Source organism: Blennius ocellaris (genome assembly GCF_963422515.1).
Source record: "Blennius ocellaris genome assembly, chromosome: 7".
Lineage (NCBI taxonomy): Eukaryota > Metazoa > Chordata > Actinopteri > Blenniiformes > Blenniidae > Blennius > Blennius ocellaris.
In genome coordinates this window covers 17,866,615-17,888,045 of record NC_137656.1, presented here as the reverse complement: position 1 = coordinate 17,888,045, position 21,431 = coordinate 17,866,615, and the positions used below count along the sequence as shown (strand labels likewise).

General features: G+C 43.5%; 1 protein-coding gene across 7 annotated transcripts in view; it reads left to right on the top strand.

The window, feature by feature from the left end:
* mef2cb (myocyte enhancer factor 2cb) overlaps nucleotides 1–20,504 on the top strand; it is a 71,303-nt gene extending 50,799 nt beyond the window's left edge. For 2 of the 7 annotated variants that reach the window (XM_080499319.1, XM_080499320.1), the window contains 8 exons: nucleotides 5,481–5,624; nucleotides 5,832–5,969; nucleotides 8,182–8,362; nucleotides 9,188–9,235; nucleotides 13,946–14,118; nucleotides 15,593–15,722; nucleotides 16,098–16,233; nucleotides 16,623–20,504. In XM_080499319.1, coding sequence (XP_080355445.1) covers nucleotides 5,481–5,624; nucleotides 5,832–5,969; nucleotides 8,182–8,362; nucleotides 9,188–9,235; nucleotides 13,946–14,118; nucleotides 15,593–15,722; nucleotides 16,098–16,233; nucleotides 16,623–16,971 — 1,299 coding nt within the window. In that variant the 3' untranslated portion in view covers nucleotides 16,972–20,504. The remainder of the gene's footprint in view (nucleotides 1–5,480; nucleotides 5,625–5,831; nucleotides 5,970–8,181; nucleotides 8,363–9,187; nucleotides 9,236–13,945; nucleotides 14,119–15,592; nucleotides 15,723–16,097; nucleotides 16,234–16,622) is intronic. The other 5 variants (XM_080499321.1, XM_080499325.1, XM_080499324.1 and 2 more) reach the window with 5 other exon arrangements.
* The last annotated feature ends 927 nt before the right edge of the window (nucleotides 20,505–21,431 follow it).

Genomic DNA, 21,431 nt, shown 5'->3' with positions numbered 1-21,431 from the left:
TTCCATTTCTCACATTGGTAACCTACAAACCCAACCATCTCTCCCTCGAATCATTCACTCACATACACACACTGTGTAGCTATCATCCATGGGCATGCCCCTCGACATGGTCCTGGCATGTTCAAGCCACGCTTCATGAAACTGTGGCCCTCTTGCCTTTGGTCTGCCATCTGCTTCCAATAAACTAAGCCAGCCTGATCCCTCTGATGTTCCCTCCACTCAGAGAAAGAAAGAGTGAGGGAGAGAGACAGAAATGAGAGCAGGCGAGAATGAGCCAGACAGGTCAAAAAAGAAGGAGAAATAAGGGGAATGAGAGCACATTTCAAACATACTATTACCCCTCGACTGCCAGGAAAGCCACCCTGATAGTGCTTATTGTGCAGTGGTGATGGCAGGTCTTATCCACTGTGCGTCTACTTTGTGACTACCTCCTTATTATTTAATAGAAAAGGGACAATGCTTCTCTTCCTCGGCTCACCTCTACTGACACTAAGCCACAACGTTTGCAATCAGCCCGCTCCGACAATATTAGATTGTCAATATGTAAAAGCAAACAGAGGCTCCTTTTGGTTTTCTTAACTTTCATCCCCTAAGTGATTGTGATCCAAATCTTAGATTTGTAAGTTCATATAATGATCACGCAAAGATAATGGGCTACATATTTTTTACATTAACCTTTGCTGCATTGCATTCCAATTTTTGTGTGAATAAAAAGGCGATGTAATTACTGAGGTCCATAGCTTTGGATGACATTTTCATAGAGATTATTTAGGAACCTACTTAAATGTCATTGCAATTCACTTTTGAGTCCTAAATGAGTTACTGAAAAGTTTGCACTGCCTTCTGTAGGTGCACTCTGTGCTATACCCATCCTACATAAATACTCATGCGAGGTGATTTGGATCTTTGAAATCCAGATCCGTATAGCTATGTCCTCAACAGCCATGTCTGATATTCAAGAATAAATCAATGTTCCCTACTACTTATACTACTCGTTTATGGTCCATTTATGGGGTGGGGGGGTGCTAGTACTATATTGTCCGCTGCCTTGGTTCTGCGTACAAAGACCAGACAGTGTTGACAAAGATATAAAAGCACCATTATAATCTGTGTTTTTGTTTCACTGATGTTGTCAGTCACTGAGTCGAAGACATTGAGAAGCATTCACTGGCCTGGCTGTCGCCAATAGCCATAAACACAATATTGAATGTGTCATACCCTTCAGCCACTGCCAAGATAACTGCAGAGGGAAGTGGTCAGCAATGCAGCTTTTTCCAAAACACAACCCATCAACTATCAGAAATAAAGATGTCTCCATAAAGCCAACAGTGTTTTGACTCCGTTTCTGGGAGTCGCTGCAGAAAATGAGGCAAATAGGACTGAGGTAGTGAGACAGAAACAGACTGAGCGGCAGACTGAGACGGAAACGTAGGGGCAAAACTACGGATAGAGGGTGAGCCGGGTGGCAGAATGCCGAGCAGACGGGTCCTGGTATGGCGGGAGCTCTGGGCAGGCGTCAGCTGTCCCTAGCAGACCCCCTGGGGCCACCCAGAATTCACACCCAAATGCCTTCCACTGTTTTTCTCAAGAGCTACATGAAGTTTTCACCAACACCCCAAACTATGAAAAGAATAAAAAGCTAGATTCCCGCCTGCAGTGAAAAAACAGCACAATGTGAATCACTGTTCGTCGTAACTAATGCTGGTCTCTGATTATTTCAAGCACAGGTTACCTTACCAAAGTTTCCTTAATTCTGTAGTTTCTCTTAGACCGGCCCAGTCCAGGACAGCTTAGCTGAGGGTGCAGCACTTGCGGGTACCAATGAGACGGGTGTCTCAAGTATGTAGGACACCTTGTCTATGCTGTGCCTGCTTCACTCAGGCCCTGTGAGTCGAGTCATGAGGGAGCATCATGAAGAAGGAGTTTAATTAGGAGCAAGCCTCCAAAGGGGACACAGAGACACAGAGCCAAGCAAGAAGACACAGCTTTTTTTTTTTTTTTTTTTTGCTTCTTTCTTCCTCGTCATACTTTCCTCCTTCTTCTCCCTGCAGCGTCTCTCTACAGAAGCCCAACTCTCTGGCCGTTTGTGCCTTTGGAGGTTTTAATTTCTGTCTCCCAGCCTTTCTTTCAGTCCTTCCCTCTTTTAAAATGGTGTTTCACTCCATGCAATACTCTGGCCTGATTGGTTTTCTATTGTTTAGGTTAGTTAGTTTATTAAAGACACACACGTATCCATAGAATAGAAGTACAATGCAGAAAGTATAAACATCTTAAATATCTGTACGTACAAAAAAATGCTGCACCAATACATCAAAGGTACATTAAAAAAAGTACTCAAGGTTTAAAAAAATATATTTAAAAAATCACCTCTATACAACCATATCAATGACCTGAATAAAAATGTTACAAAAAAAAAAGACATTTTGCAGAACTTATTTTTTTTAAGATCATAATGAAGTGGGGAAAGGAAAGAGTAAGAACAGCTCCTCACTTTGATAAACTAAAATTGGAATTATAAAGCAGTTCAAATGCTTAATAATTCTAATTTTAGATCAACATTAAATGTATTATTTTCAGAAGAGTTTAGCCAATATTTATGTGCATCTTTTTTCTTTAATTCCCATCCCATTGTTGTATTTGCCAGAGAATCCTGTCAAGTTAGGTTTTCATACCTATACCCCTATATTTCCTCATGTAATATAAGAACAAGGACTTTTATTCAAATGATCAGTATTCCTCCAGTTATGCTGAAGTGCGGGCCCTGGATATGCTTTTAAAATGATGATAAATTGATTCAGTACTGAGACAACGCTATGAAATACATACTTTTAAAGGGCAGATCAGGAAATGAACTATTAAACTAAGCTAAAATGCATAAGATGGAGATAGGGCAGTGAAGTGGAAAGCCCAAGACAGAGAAGCCCATTTAGGGCTATGTGTGTGCTCCAACAGATCTGATTGGATGTTGGGTCCTGTGTCAGCTCTTGGCAACAGGTGCGATGTCTTTAAACAGGTGGGCATAACAGGGATAAGTGGCATAGCATCCTTGTGCTGCACTCTAAATATGCTGAGCCCTGCTGGAAAGCTAAGCCTGTGCCACATGCTTCATAGTCATATAACACTCTTGCCCTGGCTGCCTTGCACCCCATCAATGCCCAAAGCAACTATTGGCCAACCCCCTGACAGACCACCAGCTCAGTTACCCCATATGGGTGTCACCTTTAGCCCAGCCCTCATGCTCCTCTACCAGTAATGCTCCACTGCTGTTCTTCCTAGAATGGAAGTGAATCTCTCATGCACTTTGTGCTGGTGGCAGTAGGTGGAAATCTCTGCAAGTAGGAAGAAAAGTTGTTGTGTTTCTTTTTTTTTTTCCTTCTTCTTCTTCTTCTTCCCCTGCCTGCATTCTCATGTGAAAAGAGAAAGGCCAGCGGTTCAGCTCTTGTCAGTTCGATATGATGCATCGCCAAGGCCAGAATGAAACTACACAAAAGAAATAGCAAAAGTTTTACATTTCACGCCTTTGCCAAAAAAGACAACATGCCTAAACCTCTACAACCCCTTTGTTCTTTTGACTCATCCTCCTCAGATAGAGCAAGAGTGCCTGAATCACTGTAGGTCTGTTGCAAGTCAGATCCCCTGCATCGCCTTGGTTGATTTGTTTGGTGTGATTTCCTGAAGACTGTCAAAGATATGAGAGATGCTTTCAAATTCAGAATTCCAGATTTCCACTCTAGGGGCCAAGTGAGGATTCAGAGAGAGAAAAGGAGAGCCAGCAAATGTTGACACACTTACAGTAGCTGCTTCGCCACGAGACGCCTCAGGAATCAAACAGTTATCACACGCACAAAAGAAGCCCTGTAAGTTCACTAAAACCACACTAAAAACAGGCCTTTGTTGTGCTGACATGAGAGATGACTGGATTTTTATTTGTTTTCTAAGCAGGCAGATCGCTCCCTGTCATTTCTGCTGCTGGATGTGATTGAGTAGCTAGCACTCATATCTCCTGTGTGAGTGAGTACTGACAGAGACAAACAAATGAGAGGAAGAAGTTCACTGAGATTAGCTTATCTTAGCATCTATCTTCCTTCTTTCCCCTGCTCAGTCTCTCTTTCTTTTTTCTTGACTCTAACACCTACTCTCACACACCCACACATGCACACACAAACATACTCATTCCCCTCTTCCCCCTCCCACACACACACACGCACACGCTTGCACAAGCGGACACACACACACACACACACACACACACACACACACACACTGACAGACACACGTACTGGCGTACATGCACGCACCCACTCTTGATCAGCATCAAATACAGGGTGTGCTAAAGTAAATTTAATTACGTCTGTCTGATATGGAGCTTCAGATGAAAGTAGGAGAGCGCAGTGTGAAGCGACGACTGCACAGACAGGAGCAGGCCCGTGATATTCCTCCTGTAGACTAATCTCCCTTTATTAAAGCCAGGAGGAGAGAGGGAAGGAGGAGGGGGGGATGGGGGTGGCGAGGAGGAGGAGGAGGGGGTGTCTTTGATGAGATCTCTAACTGTCAGCTACTGTACTTTTCTTCTCTCCCGCTCTGTCTTTGTCTCTCACTTTACGAGGCAAATGAACACCGCACCTATCGTCGCATGCCTGCTTGCTCAAGCAAACATACCCTCGTGCAATCACACACAGTAATGTGCTCTGAAACTTATCCCTGTTGTTAAGGTTGTCAACAATAACTTAAAAAAAAAAAAAAAAAGGGACAGAGGCAGTTCTCCCTCTCTCTTTCTCGACCCCCCCACAACCCCCCCCCTCACTTCTCTTTGTGTCTCTCCTCCAGTTGGAGGGAGTGGTGAGCCAGTGGAGAGTGTGGTTTTCTGCCTGTCTGCTGTTTTCTGGCCACTCTAATGGGGGCAGGTGGCCATCAGGTGGCCAAAACAGAAACTGCCACATTTAATAGTACACATACCGCAGTCATGAACTGGTGCGCCTCTGCTATATTTTAATTTTATTTCATGACCTACTGGTGATTATGGTTATAAAATGTCTTTTACTTTTACAACTGTTCCGTTTCGCTGTGTAATTTTGAGGTTTTAAGGCCCCATGATTTTCTCATGTGGATCGTGATCATTTCTTATGTCTTGTCACCTTGTGTACCATTTGTTAGCATTGTTGTGCTGCATGTTCTCTTACTGACAAAGCAGCCAATGTGTCCTAGTATAAGCCCAACTTTGTGTGTGTCGATATGATTCATTGACAAACTTCAAGATTGAACTGTAGAACTTTTTCTGTCAAACACATGAAACAGAATGATGTTTTGTTTTGTGTTTTAAATTCAAGATATGACTCCACTGTGTCTTTAAATTGTTTTTCAAACTTGTCTTTTGTTCACATTCATCCAAATGTCATCACCATTTGCCCTTCCAAGCTGTTCACCTGGGTTGCTGTTCCCTCAAGCCCTTCAACTATGTTGTACAAATGCTCTATTTGCAGACATTGAGAAAGAAGGGCCTAAACGGCTGTGACAGCCCAGACCCCGACGCAGATGACTCGGTTGGCCACAGCCCTGAGTCTGAGGACAAGTACAGAAAAATAAACGAGGACATTGATCTGATGATCAGCAGACAGAGACTGTGTGTAAGTACTTTTCATTGAACCCAGAGCCTTCCTCTCACCTTTCTTTCCTCTCTTTCCCCTGTTCTCCCCTCTCCCCACGCCTCCTGTCACTTCATTCTCGTCTCCTTGTCATTGTCACCTGTTCCCACCACCCATCTGTACGTCCCTTCATGTGTGTGCGTGTGTGTGTCTCCCACCATCCTTCTCTGTGATTGTGGGACCTGGCAGGCATTGAACAAGAAGGAGAACAAAGGTGGCGAGAGCCCGGAGCTCGAGTCCTCTCTCATCCTCACCCCACGCACTGAGGAGAAATACAAACAGATTAACGAGGAGTTTGATCACATGATTAAAACACATAGGATACCTGTAAGTACTGGGTTGAAACCATGTTGCATCCACAGCAGGCTAACAAAATGCTGACTGGCAAGCAACTGTTTAGCTAACCCGGCTAACCACCATTGTTTGGCACTGAACTAATTACACAAAGTGAGAGTGAGAGTCTCACCAGAGTGACATTATACAGTGTATTTAGAGTTAAGAAATTACAGTCCTTTGATTTTGCTTGCTTACAGATGAGGAACAGTCCTCTAATTTGGCGTATTACCGTAACCATAACGAGCAGGCTCTCTCTGCTATTTTACTCGCAGACTTTCTCATAAGACAAGTTTTAACCTCGCTCAGTTCCCACCTTGAACCCATGCTACCCATAATGCCTTGCCTGCCTCTCAGGGGAGGTGTGGTCTGCATGCGCTTTTCCTTTTCCTGGACCGAAACACAGTGCGCAGTCACCCGCATACAGCGGGGACAGACATCGAGGCAATGAAACGGCAGCAGACGTCCACAAACTGTTCAGAGTGTTTCCCCAATTCGCAATACACAGTCATCTCACCACCTTACTGAAATAGTTTAATGTCATCTCTATTTGCCTATCTCTGTTGCTGGATTGGTATATTAAAGCATGTCAACTAGTGGATTCATTTTGTGCTGCATTAATTGTTACAGACGAACTTAATCTATTTCCAGCTGCCAAAAACCACAAAATAGGGGCTTCCTTCTATGTAAACTGAGCCTGCTGCTCATTCAGAGCGCACCATATTGAAATGGTTAGTGCTCCGGCCATACACAGACAGAGATAATTCCACGGTAGATAATTCAGAGAAGAACAGTAGAGTCTTAGCCATGTGGAGCAGCAGGAGATGTGGTTAGAAATAAAGGCTGGGGCTGCTGAGCTGCTGGGGTCGGTTGGGTTTGGGATCAGAGAAGGGTGGGGATGGGGGTGGAGCTGGGTGTTTGAGGGGGTTGTGGGTGGGTGACTGCACACAACAAGTGGCAGTTCAGAGTGTGGTCAGGGTGGCTGCCAAGCACTGGGCCTCTGGATTGCTGGGGACTGTTGAGGGGAGCGTGGGGAGAGGCGGAGGAGGAAGATGAATGAAAACAGGAAGGATGGCACCAGTTAAGGGACAGCGCACAGATGAACATTTACACCCCATGGTGGGGTGTGTGCACACGCAACCCTGTGCACGTATAGAGCTGGCTTCCCTGTTCACTGCAAACATTAACAGAGAATCATTAACTGTAACAACTCTGGCAAGAAGTCTAAAATGGAAGAAATTATGGGGTGGGTAAATGAATGACATAGAACCAGAGGCAACCCCTCAGTGGTTATAAAAGACAGCATCCGTGGGTTTTGGCCTGTCTACTCCTGTGTAAAGTTGCAGTAAAAGTCAAACATGCTGAGGCCCACAATGAAACTTTGTTGCAATAATTATCATCGTACAGTGAAATAATATTTGGCTTGCAAAAAAGCACATGAGCAAAAGGGAACAAAAATGAAGTAGCCAAAGCAGTGCTAAAGAACATATCCCACTTCTACGCGAGTCAGGCTGATGATCTCCCTGATGCACTCTCCCTGTGGCTCCGAGACACATGGCAGTAATTTAAGGCCCTATTTTATACTTCCTAAAGCTAACTTGCAGGATCAACCGCTTCCAGGGCGCTCCCAAGGTTAAGCCCTTCTGCCAAGTGACACAATAAACATGACAAACTAGATGCCTGGGGCTGTCAAGATACCTCTACTCATGTTCCTGATGAGACTGCTGACTGATCGGCGTCTACCACTTTAAACACTTAGCATTAGCTCCTTGTGACACTAAAATAAATTATTCCTAATTGCAGTCAGTTTTTCTGTCCTGAAGCAAGTTTTACAAGAAATACTGCCAGCTTTTTAGCCAGGTGACGACAGGCTGAATTATCTTTGAACGGCGGGACACCACTGGCTTCATTCCCATTGAACCATAGCCTCAGGATTTTTTAATTACAATAAATAAGGAATGTTTTTTAGCAAAATAAATACATCGACCTGAGTACAATAATTCCTGAGCTATCCATCTTTTTTCCCTGTGAATTTTTCCTTCCTCAAAAGTGTATTTTTTTTCATGTATTGTTTTTTTGTTTTTAGTCTAATCACAGCTATACCTTTGTTTCTCTCCCCCAATCTCACTCTCTCTCTCTCTCTCTCTCTCTCTCTCTCTCTCTCTCTCTCTCTCTCTCTCTCTCTCTCTCTCTCTCTCTCTCTCAGCAGGCTGTGCCCCCATCCAACTACGACATGCCTGTGTCCATTCCCGTTAGCAACCAGAACAATCTCATTTACAGCCATCCCGGTGGGTCCCTAGGCAACCACAATCTGCTGCCCCTGGCACACCACGGCCTACAGAGAAACAGCATGTCTCCTGGAGTGACTCACAGACCCCCCAGTGCAGGTAATACAGGTAGAGCCTCACATGCACTCATGCACCCATGTACATGCTGTTAGCCCATCTGCCGATCTTCTCAACTGCGCCGGTACCTGTCTGCCGTGCTATTTGACACACACATCAAACGTGTGATTTATTTTCTGACAGCTGCCCGCTTTATTCCACCTCAAGGCGATGCAATTCATTCTGCAGTGTTTCAAGAAAATTGTTCCTCTTCGGCATATATTCATAAGTTGTCGGCTCAGGATTTTGTCTAAAGTCAGTTGATGATTTAATGCTTATTCAAATCCCACACCGCAGTCTCACTGATTTAGTACGATGTTCCACTCATAGGATGTCTGGCGCTATGTATAGGCACAGAGTTGCTGGTGACATAAGCAGATTGGGCCTGTTGGTTTGTTATTGTTGTCCAAAGTCCTTTTTCTGTCCCTCCGGTCTGAAGGCTACTGCCCACACCCTCACCCTGTCATTACGACTGGATGCTAGAAACGCCAGCACAAACTAAATATGAGTTTTGGCGCTCGCAGCATCCACACCAAACCGCACACGTTCTGGGCCCTCCCACTCCTCCACCTCACATGCCTTAAAAATAATAATGTGTCATTTGTCTTGGACTGCAGCTTAATGTATCCACTTGGAGTGTCCAGCTTGTTAAGGTTCGAGTGGGAAGCAGCGTTGCCTCTCGTATCAGTCCGCATATGATGTACTGGCACACACAGAGCGCATTGTGCTTAAATTGAGTAGGAGACGGGAGGCACGGGGGACGTTATGTGGGTGTCTATCGTCTAATGGTTTTCTCTCTTTTGCTCTGCTCTCTGTTTCATCTTACAGGTGGCCTCATGGGTGCTGACCTCACCACTGGCGCAGGCACCAGTGCTGGTAAGAATGGCCTCATCTTCTCACACGCAGATGTCTGCTAACACATACACATTGTACATGGCACCCACTCACCCACTTGGGGCTATAAAACACATGACTAACGCTAACCCAAACCCGAGTGGAGATTTTGTTCATGATGTGCTGAAGTTAGTGGTCGTAGAGTTCATCTGGGAATGTTTGCTCAGTGCCTGGTCTGTGACACATCCTGCCTATGTTCAGCTATAAAATGGCAGAACAAGTGAGGGGAAACTGAAATAAAATCGCATTATATACTGAAGCAGCGGCTTGCCTGAGGAGAGAAGGCAGAATTGTATCTGTATCACCTTGCAGATATTCGCCTGCAACCAAATTGAATCAAGGTTAAGAGTTTGCTTTTCTATCCATAACGATCCCGTGGAGAGTGGAGCGACTGCTTTTTGAGAATCACGTGAAGCCATGCTTATGTGACAACTCTTGTTTGTCTGTGGGTTTGCCCCCCGAGGACATGTCAGGACCAAGTTTATGGCAAATCAACTCTCTTTTTAAAAGGGTTAAATTTTACAGCCTCAGCATACAGTGCAGAGTGTAAAAATTGAGAATTAGGGAGGGGCGTCAATGGGGCACAGCTGGGCAACCTTGTCTGGCCCCTGAGGCCCCGTCACAAGGGGTCAGTGCCTGGTTTCTCTGTCTGGTCAGTGATCGCGCACACAAATACATACGCACGCACAACAGGACCATTTGTTGTGGCGTGTGTTCCATTGACGGCGCTTGGCCGTGCGTGCTTCAAATGTAGCCTTTGTGTCACGATGCTTAAGGAACAGAGGCGCTCTGTGAGAGCGGCGCGTCGCTCAGCAGCGGCGAAAAACACAACGTGGAGAGAGAGTCATGTGGGAGCTGAAAGATTCTATTCAACGCTCTCTTAAATCTCATCTGGGGGGGAAAAAAAGATCGTGTTGCGGGGGGTGGGTGGGTGGGGGGGGGACCTCAGTGATGAATATCTACTAATGGTGGAAGCATGTGTGCAAAGAAGAAACAGTGGCTGAACACAGATGGAAGTGTTCTGCAAAAGTTGGTCGGACATTTTAATGATGTTCCTCCAGCATCAGCGCGAGGTGGCCCTGTGTCACCGGAGAACGCGATCGTGTTCCTTTTTCGTACCGTTGTAAGTTTTGATAAGCACATTGCACAAATAACTGTCAGCTCAGTGTATGCGCCTTAAGTAGCACAGCCTGAGTAATATAACCGGACCCTTGTCCATGTGTCTGTAAATGTTTTAGACATGGACATAAGCACAACACTTCATTTGTGCCACATGCTGCAAATGATAAAATCTATATATACTTCAATCATATCTGGTAATAATCCTTCAGATTTGGCTTTTATAGTTCACTGATCGTTATATATATATACACACACACACACACACACACACACACACACACACACACACACACACACACACACACACACACACACACACACACACCTCACCGAAAACCACAAAAGTCCCCAGGCGATTCTAGTCCACTGTAAATAGGACACATTGCAGAAAGGCTGACTCATCATGTCCTTTCTATGGAAACACTGTGGAAAAAGTGTACATGAGTATGTTTGCTCGTTTATGTACACTGTATGTTCGATCTGTCAATCCGTTTGTTGGATATAACACAGTATGAGGTGAGGAAATCGAAAGTATGTAAAAAAAAATAAAAGGGAAAGAGCTGTATATGGGAGCCATCGAGGCATGAGTATGTGAAAACCTTTCTGCCTCCATTTGTGCTATTGAATGCCCCTCATCTATACTCCGATCAGCAATTCTGTCACCAAAGCAAGACAAGGAATCGCAAGAATTTGTATATTTAAGGTACACCTTAAATATACCTTGAATACACCTTGAATACACCTTCAGAACCATTGTGGTCAAAATCACAGAGAAATGTCGGCGTAAATGGGCTTGAATATCCACAGACAAAAAGTCAGCTTCATCTAATCCCACAAACTCTGTTTTGGCAACATCTCAGATCAGCTGCGCAAGTATTGAGCATGACACCTTTAGTTCAGTTGGAGGATTCGGGGTTGAATTGTACATTTGGCGAAACCGCAACGGAAGAGTGTGTGTGTCTGTGTATGGGGAATAGAACGGAGTGCGCCTGTTAGACCACAACAGGACATCAGAAATTTGTTCAGTAACCGTAAAATGTAAAACCACACCTCTCCTTTCTGTGTGCGTGTGTGTGTGTGTGTGTGTGTGTGTGTGTGTGTGTGTGTGTGTGTGTGTGTGTGTGTGTGTGTGTGTGTGTGTGTGTGTGTGTGTGTGTGTGTGTGTGTGGGGGGGGGGGGGGGGGGGGTCTTTCCAAACACATGCATCTTGAAGCATCCTCATGAACCGTGGCATTTATAATTAAACAGATCACAATCTCTCATCTCTCACCTGAAACTGACCACCCCCACCTTCCCTTGCTTCAGGAATAGCAATACACTATTTATCTTAATCTCAGATCAGATGTTGTTCACTCAGTGTGGCTTTTTTTCATGGTTGCAAAAAGGACCTAATTTTGGTACTTCCTCTAAACAGTCGACGCCAGACTGCAGCTCGACTGTGCAAAGGAGCATTCGAGGAGGACCGGTATCGCGTCTTCACAAGATAGCGTGTTTGAGCCAGTGGGTCTCTATTGAATGCAACATCCTAAAATCAGAGTGATCTCACCATTGAATGAAAAAAAAATAAAAAATTGACTCACAGTTCTTGCTTCATTAGCTTAATTGGCTTGTGATTTTACTTTTGAAGTGCTTAAGGACTGGCCCGCGCCACTCATCATTATAGTCGTCTAGCATATAATTGACTGGACCGCAGCCATCTCCACAGGGTGGCAATACACAGATGTCTGATTAAGCGTCACTGAGATGTAGTCAGTGTTATCTTGACCAAAGTGTGTGTTAATGTCTCTCTGTAGCTCAGTGTCTTTTTTATTCATCTGTACAGAAACACTGGCGTACTTCCTGCTGGGTTATTTACTAAAGTGTGTGTGTGTGTGTGTGTGTGTGTGTGTGTGTGTGTGTGTGTGTGTGTGTGTGTGTGTGTGTGTGTGTGTGTGTGTGTGTGTGTGTGTGTGTGTGTGTGTGTGTGTGTGTGTGTGTGTGTGTGTGTGTGTGCGTGCATGCATGCAATCGTGCAATCGTGCAAGCGTGCAAGCGTGCGCGCGCATGTGTGTAGTCTCATTCAACTATCTCCACATGCACCCACTCCATCTCACAAAGGGCCAGCGATGAGAATGAGCGAGCGGGAAAACTGAAGAGGCAGCTGCCTCTTTTGCTAATGTGGGATTGACATTGAATCTAAGAGGGTCCAATACAAAACACACATGTGCGTCCATATGCGCGGCTCGTGCATAAGCAGTGCGTATGGCTTGTTTCACAGAATCTCAAGTCTTACTTTGCACATGCGACGGAAAGCGGGCGCCGTGCAGATTCACGAACACGCAAAATTGTATACCACAAGACAAAAAATGACACTCAAAGTCTATGTTGACATCGGCTTATACTTGCTCACACATCACACATGCCAAAAGAGACACACACACACACACACACACACACACACACACACACACACACACACACACACACACACACACACACACACACACACACACACACACACACACAGACACACCAATAGTAGCACACACAGTTTTTCTCGTTTCCATCAGAGGGCCTCTTTTTTTTTTTTTTTATTCACCGCTCGCGGTAGTTTACTCTTCAGATTGTTCAAATTGAGCTTTTGAGACTTTTCATTTCCAAACAACAAAACCCTCGCTCTCAAATTAAACAAAGATCAGCAAGGGAAATTGCCCAGGAAGACATCTGCAACTCATTTTCCCCCGGAGTATATGATTAGGAAATTCATTTATGTCTAACGTATAATTCCTGCCCGTCTTTCAAGTGGGAAGGTCCACACTGTGCCCTGTGTTCTCCTCCCTGGAAGAAGGAAGGAGAAGTAAGGGGAAAAACAGCCTGCGGGATTGGGTTAGAAACAAAGACTATGTTGCTTGCAAGAAAGCTCCACTTTCAGTTTTTTTTTCTTTTTTTTTCTTTCAATGATGTCACTAGAATTTCACCCCCACTGGTTTCTGAAGGAGAAATGGGTGCTGCTTTTGGCCCTCTACGCTGGGCAAATGCAGATCAAGTGACAACACAGAGGCAGGGTCTTTGTCTGGAAGAACCACAGGGCCGTGTTTAGCCAGAGATGCCCCAATGATCCATCTGTGGTCTTGCTACCAGTAATTAGATGTTTTTACAAGCTCCACTGGCTGTTGCAGGGAACATGTAGCCTTTATTGACAGTGACAGAGGTAGTGAGGTCTTCTGGTGTGGATGCTTTAATCGTACGACTCCCAAACAAATGAAGGTGATCGGAAAAGGTTAAGAGACCACAGTGTGTTTGACTGCGCTCTCCTTCCTTGAAGCAGCGTTTATTAGTCTCTTCAAACTGGCGCGATAATAAAATTCCTACCACAGGAAGTAAAGACGAGACAGAAACACTGAAAAGGAGCACAAGGTGAAAATGGATTCCTGTAGTTCTTAATTAGAGTACAGCATCATGGACAGCGGGAGCTTCAGCATTCATTAAACCTTTGAAAAAGGTCTAATAATACAAATCTGTGTCTCTGTTTCAACCAGAAAGCATATGGGCCTGTTTAATATTTCTCTCCCTCTCCCCTTGCTCTCCTAGGAAATGGATATGGAAACCACCGCAACTCGCCTGGTCTGCTGGTCTCTCCAGGTGGCATGAACAAGAACATGCAGGCTAAATCACCCCCACCCATGAACTTGGGCATGAACAACCGCAAACCTGACCTACGTGTGCTCATACCTCCTGGCGCCAAGAACAACATGCCATCCATTGTGAGCCTTTTTTTTAAAAAAGTTTTACATTTTTGTATCCCAAATCCTATTCTCCCTTTCCTTGCTCACTTTGGCTGTAGCCTAGCGACCTACCTCAATTACTGTGAGTCTCTGAGTTGTATATGCTGTCGTCTGCTTCTTTATTCTCTTCTTATCAGGCTTGGGGTCAGGACTCTATGTCTGTGATTGACATTTGTATTATTTTCCAATGAGCTTTACCAGCATTAAAAAAAAAAAAAAAAAATGTCTTTCTTTAAAATACCCTTCTGGCCCAAGACTGATTTACTGTGAGATACGTCTCCCCTGCTGTGTCTGTGTGTGTATTTTGGCACTTATACTCCACGCCCTGGTATCTCATCTCTTTAAATTAAACAGTAATGAATTAGCGTAGTTTAAATAGATGTTTAGCATCCTCTACATTAGCTTTGTTCCTAAGGCAGCTTCCTCCCTTAGATGTACGCGTAGCCACTACTTGCTCATTCACACTCTCTAATTTTAATTTATTGCCCTCCCCTTTCAATGCCGTCAGTCAGAGGATGTTGATCTGCTATTGGTAAGTCAGACTGACACTCAATTGTAGAAGTAAAATCAAAACCCACGGGTCTTAAGAATCTGAAATTTTTTGGCTTTTTCTGACCAGAAACTGGCTAAAACAGTTGCCCAGACTATAAACTTCCTGTGCCTCAGAGCATTCTTATTCAAATCAAGTTTTCACTCCAGGGTTTATTCTTGCAGGATTGTTTATTTATTTATTATTTATTTCAGAAACGTGTCCCTGACTCCACAGTTAGGTTCACCTTTATTGTTGCTGACTCTGCTGAAGGCATGAATGTCACCTCATGTGACATTTTGTGAGGGCACATAGTGCCATCATGTGGTGTGTTTGGGTAAAAACAGCCTGGCCTCTTTTTGTTGTTTCCCCCCCCCAGCACAGCCCTTGTGTATCTTACTCCTCCCATTTCCACTTCAGTCTTTTTCACCTGCATTTAGGATCTTGTGCTGCACACGTGCAGCTCGCAGCTTTGATTTCTCAGACTTTCGAAAATGAAGGGCAGCAAAGGAGTACACTTTCATTTAACATCAAACCTTCATTATTTTCTGACAAACCACCCCTCTGCCAGTAAAGTGCCTTGCTTTTGCCTTTGCTACCCTGCGTTGCTGTGGAAACCCGTGGCGTTACTATAGCGACAGCGGGCCCTCGGAAAAAGGGTGGTAAATGATAGGGTTGGCAGGGTTCAGCCGTGCCGCATGTCAAGTGATTAATTTCCCCAGAAGTTGGCATCACATTCATTCTCCCAGCATCTGTTGGGTGAAAGAAAGAAATGAAAAGAAGAAAGGGGGGGGGGGGGACAACTTTATTTTATTGCAGTTTTTTTGTGTGTGTGTTTGTTTTGTCTGGGAGTTAATTTCATGTTCCTCAAACCTCTCCCATCTTTTGTTTTTTTTCTCGATCTCCTCCCTTCCTCTGTCACAGAACCAGAGAATAAACAACTCCCAGTCTGCTCAGTCATTGGCCACCCCTGTGGTATCAGTAGCAACTCCCACTTTACCAGGACAAGGCATGGGCGGCTACCCATCCGCCATCTCTACTTCTTATGGTACCGGTACGTATCACAGTGTGGCGCCGATGCGACCTTTACACGTTGAGGCTGTTTCATTCAGTGGCTCATTCTGTATCACCACTTTGTGTATGCCTTCAATAATGCAATATCATTTTCATTTTCTATATCAAATCCAAATGCCTAAGCCAATCATTTCTGAATTGTTGTGCAGTTTATTTCATACAGTTGCAGGTGTTCAGCTTTTCTTTTTCTTTTTTTTGTCTTGCTATACAACCAGTATAACAGCAGAGGGTGTTATTGTTCCACCCTCCACTGTGGAAAATGTTCTTGTTGCCAGCGTGCAGCCTTGTCTTTCACAATCGAGTTTGAACCTCTTTGAACAACTCTTTATCTACTCCCTCCTCTTCCCTTCCGCAGAGTATTCCCTGAATAGCGCAGACCTGTCCTCCTTGTCTGGCTTCAACAGCGGCAGCTCCCTACATCTCGGCTCAATGAGTGGGTGGCAACAGCAACACCTTCAGAACATGCAGCATTCGGCCCTGGGACAGCTTGGGTGAGTGGACTCACTCGGGTGTGGTTGGAATATGCATGATGTCACACATAAGTGATTAGCGAGGATGATTTATTACACACTGAGATCTGAAGCACCTGCACTGCTCTCGATCTGCACCTGCAATGTCCAACACAGACGTCACCTCACTGTTCTTAGGTGTGTGTGTGTGTGTGTGTGTGTGTGTGTGTGTGTGTGTGTGTGTGTGTGTGTGTGTGTGTGTGTGTGTGTGTGTGTGTGTGTGTGTGTGTGTGTGTGTGTGTGTGTGTGTGTGTGTGTGTGTGTGTGTGATAGACTTACTTTAAAATTAAATAAATAAATAAATAAAAAATCACTTTGTTTCTTGCTCTGTAACTCTGTAACCCCTTTGCGTTTCCCTTTCCTTCCAACAGAAATTGCTCTAGCTCTCACTTATGTCAGGGTTCAAATCTCTCCCTGCCCTCTGCTCAAAGCCTGCACATCAAGTCCGAACCTGTTTCTCCTCCTAGAGATCGCACCAGCAGCACACCGGGGGGCTACGGTGGCGGGGTGCCACCCCCCCAGAATCCCTCGTCCCGCCAGGACTCGGGACGCTCCCCCGTCGATAGCCTGAGCAGTTGTAGCAGCTCCCATGAGGGCAGCGATCGGGATGAGCACAGGAATGAGTTCCACTCACCTCTGGGACTGGCCCGGCCCGCCCTGGATGAGCGCGAGAGCCCCTCCATCAAGCGGGTGCGCCTGTCAGAGGGATGGGCCACATGATGGCTCGGCCCCCCTCCTCGGCAGTCTCTCAAGTTGCCCTGAGCCCCCGACAATGCAGCATTTCGATGCCCCCGAATTCAACCCCCCCCCCCCCCACCCCTCCTCCCCCCTTTCTCCTCGCACTCGATATCACGAGTCCCTCACCGCCCAGATCCATGGCCTCCCTACTTTTATCTCCTCGCCGTCGAAGGAAAGAAAAGGGATGCCCTTTTCACAAATCTGTTTGTAATTTCTTTTCCCTTTTTTTTTTTTTATTTTCTTATTTTATTTTGCTGAGTGTGTGCGTGCGTGTGTGTGTGTGCGTGTGTGTGTGTGTGTTATACATATTGACATTATATAAACCCGTGGGCTGTTGTATTAGGGGTTCGGGTGGGTGGGCGTTGGTTAGGACGGGATCCGGGGCAATTTTTGTTGGGGAACTATGCATAAATTGTATTGTGTGTGGATAAAAAGAATCACGTATGCATATATCTTTACACCTGTGTATGTGTACATATATGCATATCAACAAAACGACAAAAAAAAAAAAATAGTCAGGTACTCTCTTTCATGAAATGTACTTACAATTTGCCTCAGTGATATATCAGTAACTAGATACAAGGAAAAGAAACAAAAAAAAAACAACAACATAAGAATGAGTGTGTCCAGTGGAAAACACCTGAGCACTTGAATTGGACAAACAATACACGTGTACAGTATCGGTTTCATTGCTATATACCTTCTCTGCAGTTCTCCCTCGCAAAAATGTGTGTTAACATTAGATGATGTCATGTTGCAGGTTCAACGTATTTATGTAAATAGTGGGCAAACGGGGGAGGGGGGGGGGGGATAAGGGCAGGGGTCGAAAAGTTGCCAGACATTACAAGATTTATTTACTCACTAAATGAAAAGCTATTATGCAACATTTGAAGGATTGTACAGGTAAACAGGCCGACCCAATGCTAGACGTGTGGACCCGATGATGATTTTAGCGCTCCCCTTAAAGAACGGAGCGAGGACCACCCTTTGATCGAAGCGCTACGTTGGTGTAATCAAGAAAAACTCTGGATCTAGTATTAACTCTTCAGTATTGATAAACGAGAAAAACAAAAAAAAAACGGAAAAAAAAAAACAATTGTACGATACACTTGCTTCTATTTTCATATGAAAGGAATACAATGCAAAGCATTTTTGTGGCTTTTTGTAGTTTCTATAAGCCAGAATGTGTTTTTTGATAGCTTTGCTAATAAGAGATGGATAGTTCACCCCGAGGGGAAAATGACAGGACTTCAGAGTCCTAAGCCATGAAAAACAGACTGAGATTCAATGCTTTGCTGAACTGTTTTATCTTTGTAGAGGTTTGTTTTTAAACGTGTATTTCTAATTATATATAATAATGGTAATATTAAGAATCTTTAAAAAACAAAAAAATCTGTGAAATTAACATGCTTGTGTATAGCTTTCTAATATATAAATATATATAATAATGATTTTCGTTGGTTTCTTAGTGGAGTTTCTATGTGCAGTTGCACATGTTGTCTGGTTTGTTTTAATTTGAACTCTGAACAGTGCTGTTCAGGGGTGTATTTAGACTAACCTTAAAAACCAGCTGGAAAGCATTGCCAGGGTTTGTGTGACAGAGAAAAGACAGGCCTGAATGCTGAAAAAAAAAAAAATTAAATCAAAAAAACCATCCTGCTCGTGGAAAATGTCACAAGACTGGAAGCGGGGAAGACACGCAAACAAATGCTGATGCATGATGCACATGTTTGTCACACTGATGAGGAAATATGGCCGACCCTCAGTCACCGGATGCATTTTTATGCATCACATATTCCATTGTGGATTCAAATTATTTAATTTATTGCAGTTAATCTCATAAAAACACATTTGTGACATTATCAGTTTTCTGCCTCCCGTCGTAACTTCCAAATGTTGCTCCAGCTCAGATTCAATCTGTACACTTTGCTTTGGAATCATTTTAATGCAATGCAGTTTGGCCCTGCGCGTTGTGATTAATTATCCCTCGTCATTTGCAAACCTAATTTAATCCGGTGTCGTCCGGCCACTCCTCCTCTTCCAGTCTTGAGAACAGGGTTCCACATCATTTACCATATCACCGACAGTTCAGCTCAAGATACAAATGGATAACCTGATCATACGGGAGAAGCACAATTGTTTATTTTAGATGAATTGCTGTTTTGAGTTTCTCTTTTTAAAACAATGAAACTAGCCACATATCTCTCTGCCACTCCCACTCCTGTATCTGCTGTCACTTAAGTGTTATATTTCTATGTGCATATTTCATGCAGGTTCACTATGTTGTTACTGTATACAGTCTGTGTAGTCAAACGGGGCAGAGCCTCTATAACAATGTTCTTCTCTCTTTTTTTAAACTTCAATACAAAAAGGCTGAGAAAATTAAAAAAAATAAACATGATGTTTCAGGCAGCGTAAGTGTGGAGAAACCAAAGCCAGTGGCATTTTTATTTAATTATTTTTTTTTTTTTTGTGTTGTAAACTCAACTTTTATTTGACATTCATTTATGGTTTTTGCAAGCATTGAAACAAAATAATAAAAGAAATTTGCTCAAATGTCAATTGTTTTCACATTTCAATTTGAGGTCAAAATGTAAAAACAACAACATAGGAATCTACCTGTATTGTTGCCTGTTTGTGTGCAAAGATTTATTTTGGAAATGCAATTTGTTGTTCACTCTTGACTCAATCTAATCATTCAGGCCTAATTATGTGTAATGCAAAGCCACGAGACACGCTGATTATCACGCTACTTTATACCCTGAATGAAACAATGCCAACAAGTCCAGACAAGGAAATTAGCCCTATAGTTTTGACAAGACGTTTCAACCAAAGACATGAAGAAAAACTTGTCTTTATATCTTTGTGTTCTTTTTTTTCCTTCGTGTGTGTGCGTGTTTGTTGAATTTGAAGCCATTCTTTCTGAGCATCTGTTGATCAGTTGTGTTTTTGTCAATACTAAGACGTAAATGTTGGTACCTCAAAAATCTGACCCAAGCAGTACCTCAGCTGATCTTTTGATAAGTCACCTGCAGTGCAAAGGGGAGACACACCTGTACAGCCATGTGTAATAACATACAATCGCTTAACATCCCAACATTCACCTGGGATTCTTTGTTGCTCCACTGTGTTTGTGGTTTATTTAAGTTGTACTCAAAAGCTGAAAAAAAAAACAATTTCTAAAGAAAAAAATGGGAGAAAAAAAAAGAGTAATATGTTAAAATACTTAAAAGTCAGTCTGTAGTATCAATGTAGCTTGTATAAACCTGAAAATGGAGGAAGTTTGGAACTAATGTTTTTCGGGAACGCAAGAGCGGCTTTCAGCGGCATAAGCTGGCCTTTGTCGCCACTTGAGACTAAGATGACATCTCTGTAACTCAAGGGACTTCATTCAGCTGTATGTAGTGAACACGAATGGGGATGAAATAAAAGTCTCCTCTGCTGGAGGGAAAGGCAATTTGTATTTTGCAGAGATTTCAGTAAAGTTACTGGCTTTCTTAGTTATCTTGATGTGACTTGGTGTGATTTCATTGTGTTCGACTTGTTTCTGAGTGCATCCCAAAACAGCCAGCGGTGTCCTTTCACACAGACTTGGGGGGTGCATGGGGGGGGGGGGGGGGGGGGAATCAGATGAAAAGAGGGGAATCTCATGAAATCAGTGGCTCCCACAGCAACTTCACCTTAAACAGAGTGTAAACTAGAAACATGACACTGACATTTTGACACTGACATTTTACATTTGTTTATTTAAAAGTATACAGCAAATTAAATCTGACACTTCAACATAAATATTCATGTTCACATCTATTTGACATTCAAAGCTTAGACATTTATCTCAGTTAAATCTGTAGCGGCATCAGCTTTCTTGGTGATAGATTAACAGAAATACATGAAATGTGTACTGCAGATGTTGCAGATTCTAACTTGAAACATTAACAATGAAAAAAGGTGACAATTCAAAGACACATGAGTAAGAAAAATACAAATCCCTTGATGAACACATGATCCAGGCCCAGCCCAGGACTGACTCATTTGTTCATAAGAAGAACTGACAAGAAAGAAACAACTTTATTTTTTTTTTCATCTCATGAAAAATAATTTTCTGATTGTTATACAGCTTTGACATTAATACAATAATTACGGAAAATGCTTTTTGGGCCACGTGATGGCGTTGCAAACAAAAACAAAAAAAGAATGGAAGAAAATAAAAAGATGGAACTTTTTAAAACCTAATCCGGGGTTCGCTGCAGAGCTTTCGGGCCAATATACTCTACATTTAACCTCCCGGAAACTTAATGAGAATTTTTATATTTCCCATATAATTCCCAGTGCATTACGTTTCTTTTTATTGTCGTCGAAGATTTTTTTGAATTGAAGACCATGCTTCATCTCACTTTTTGTTGTTAAACTGACAGAAAAGGAAAATGATCAAACGTGAGTGT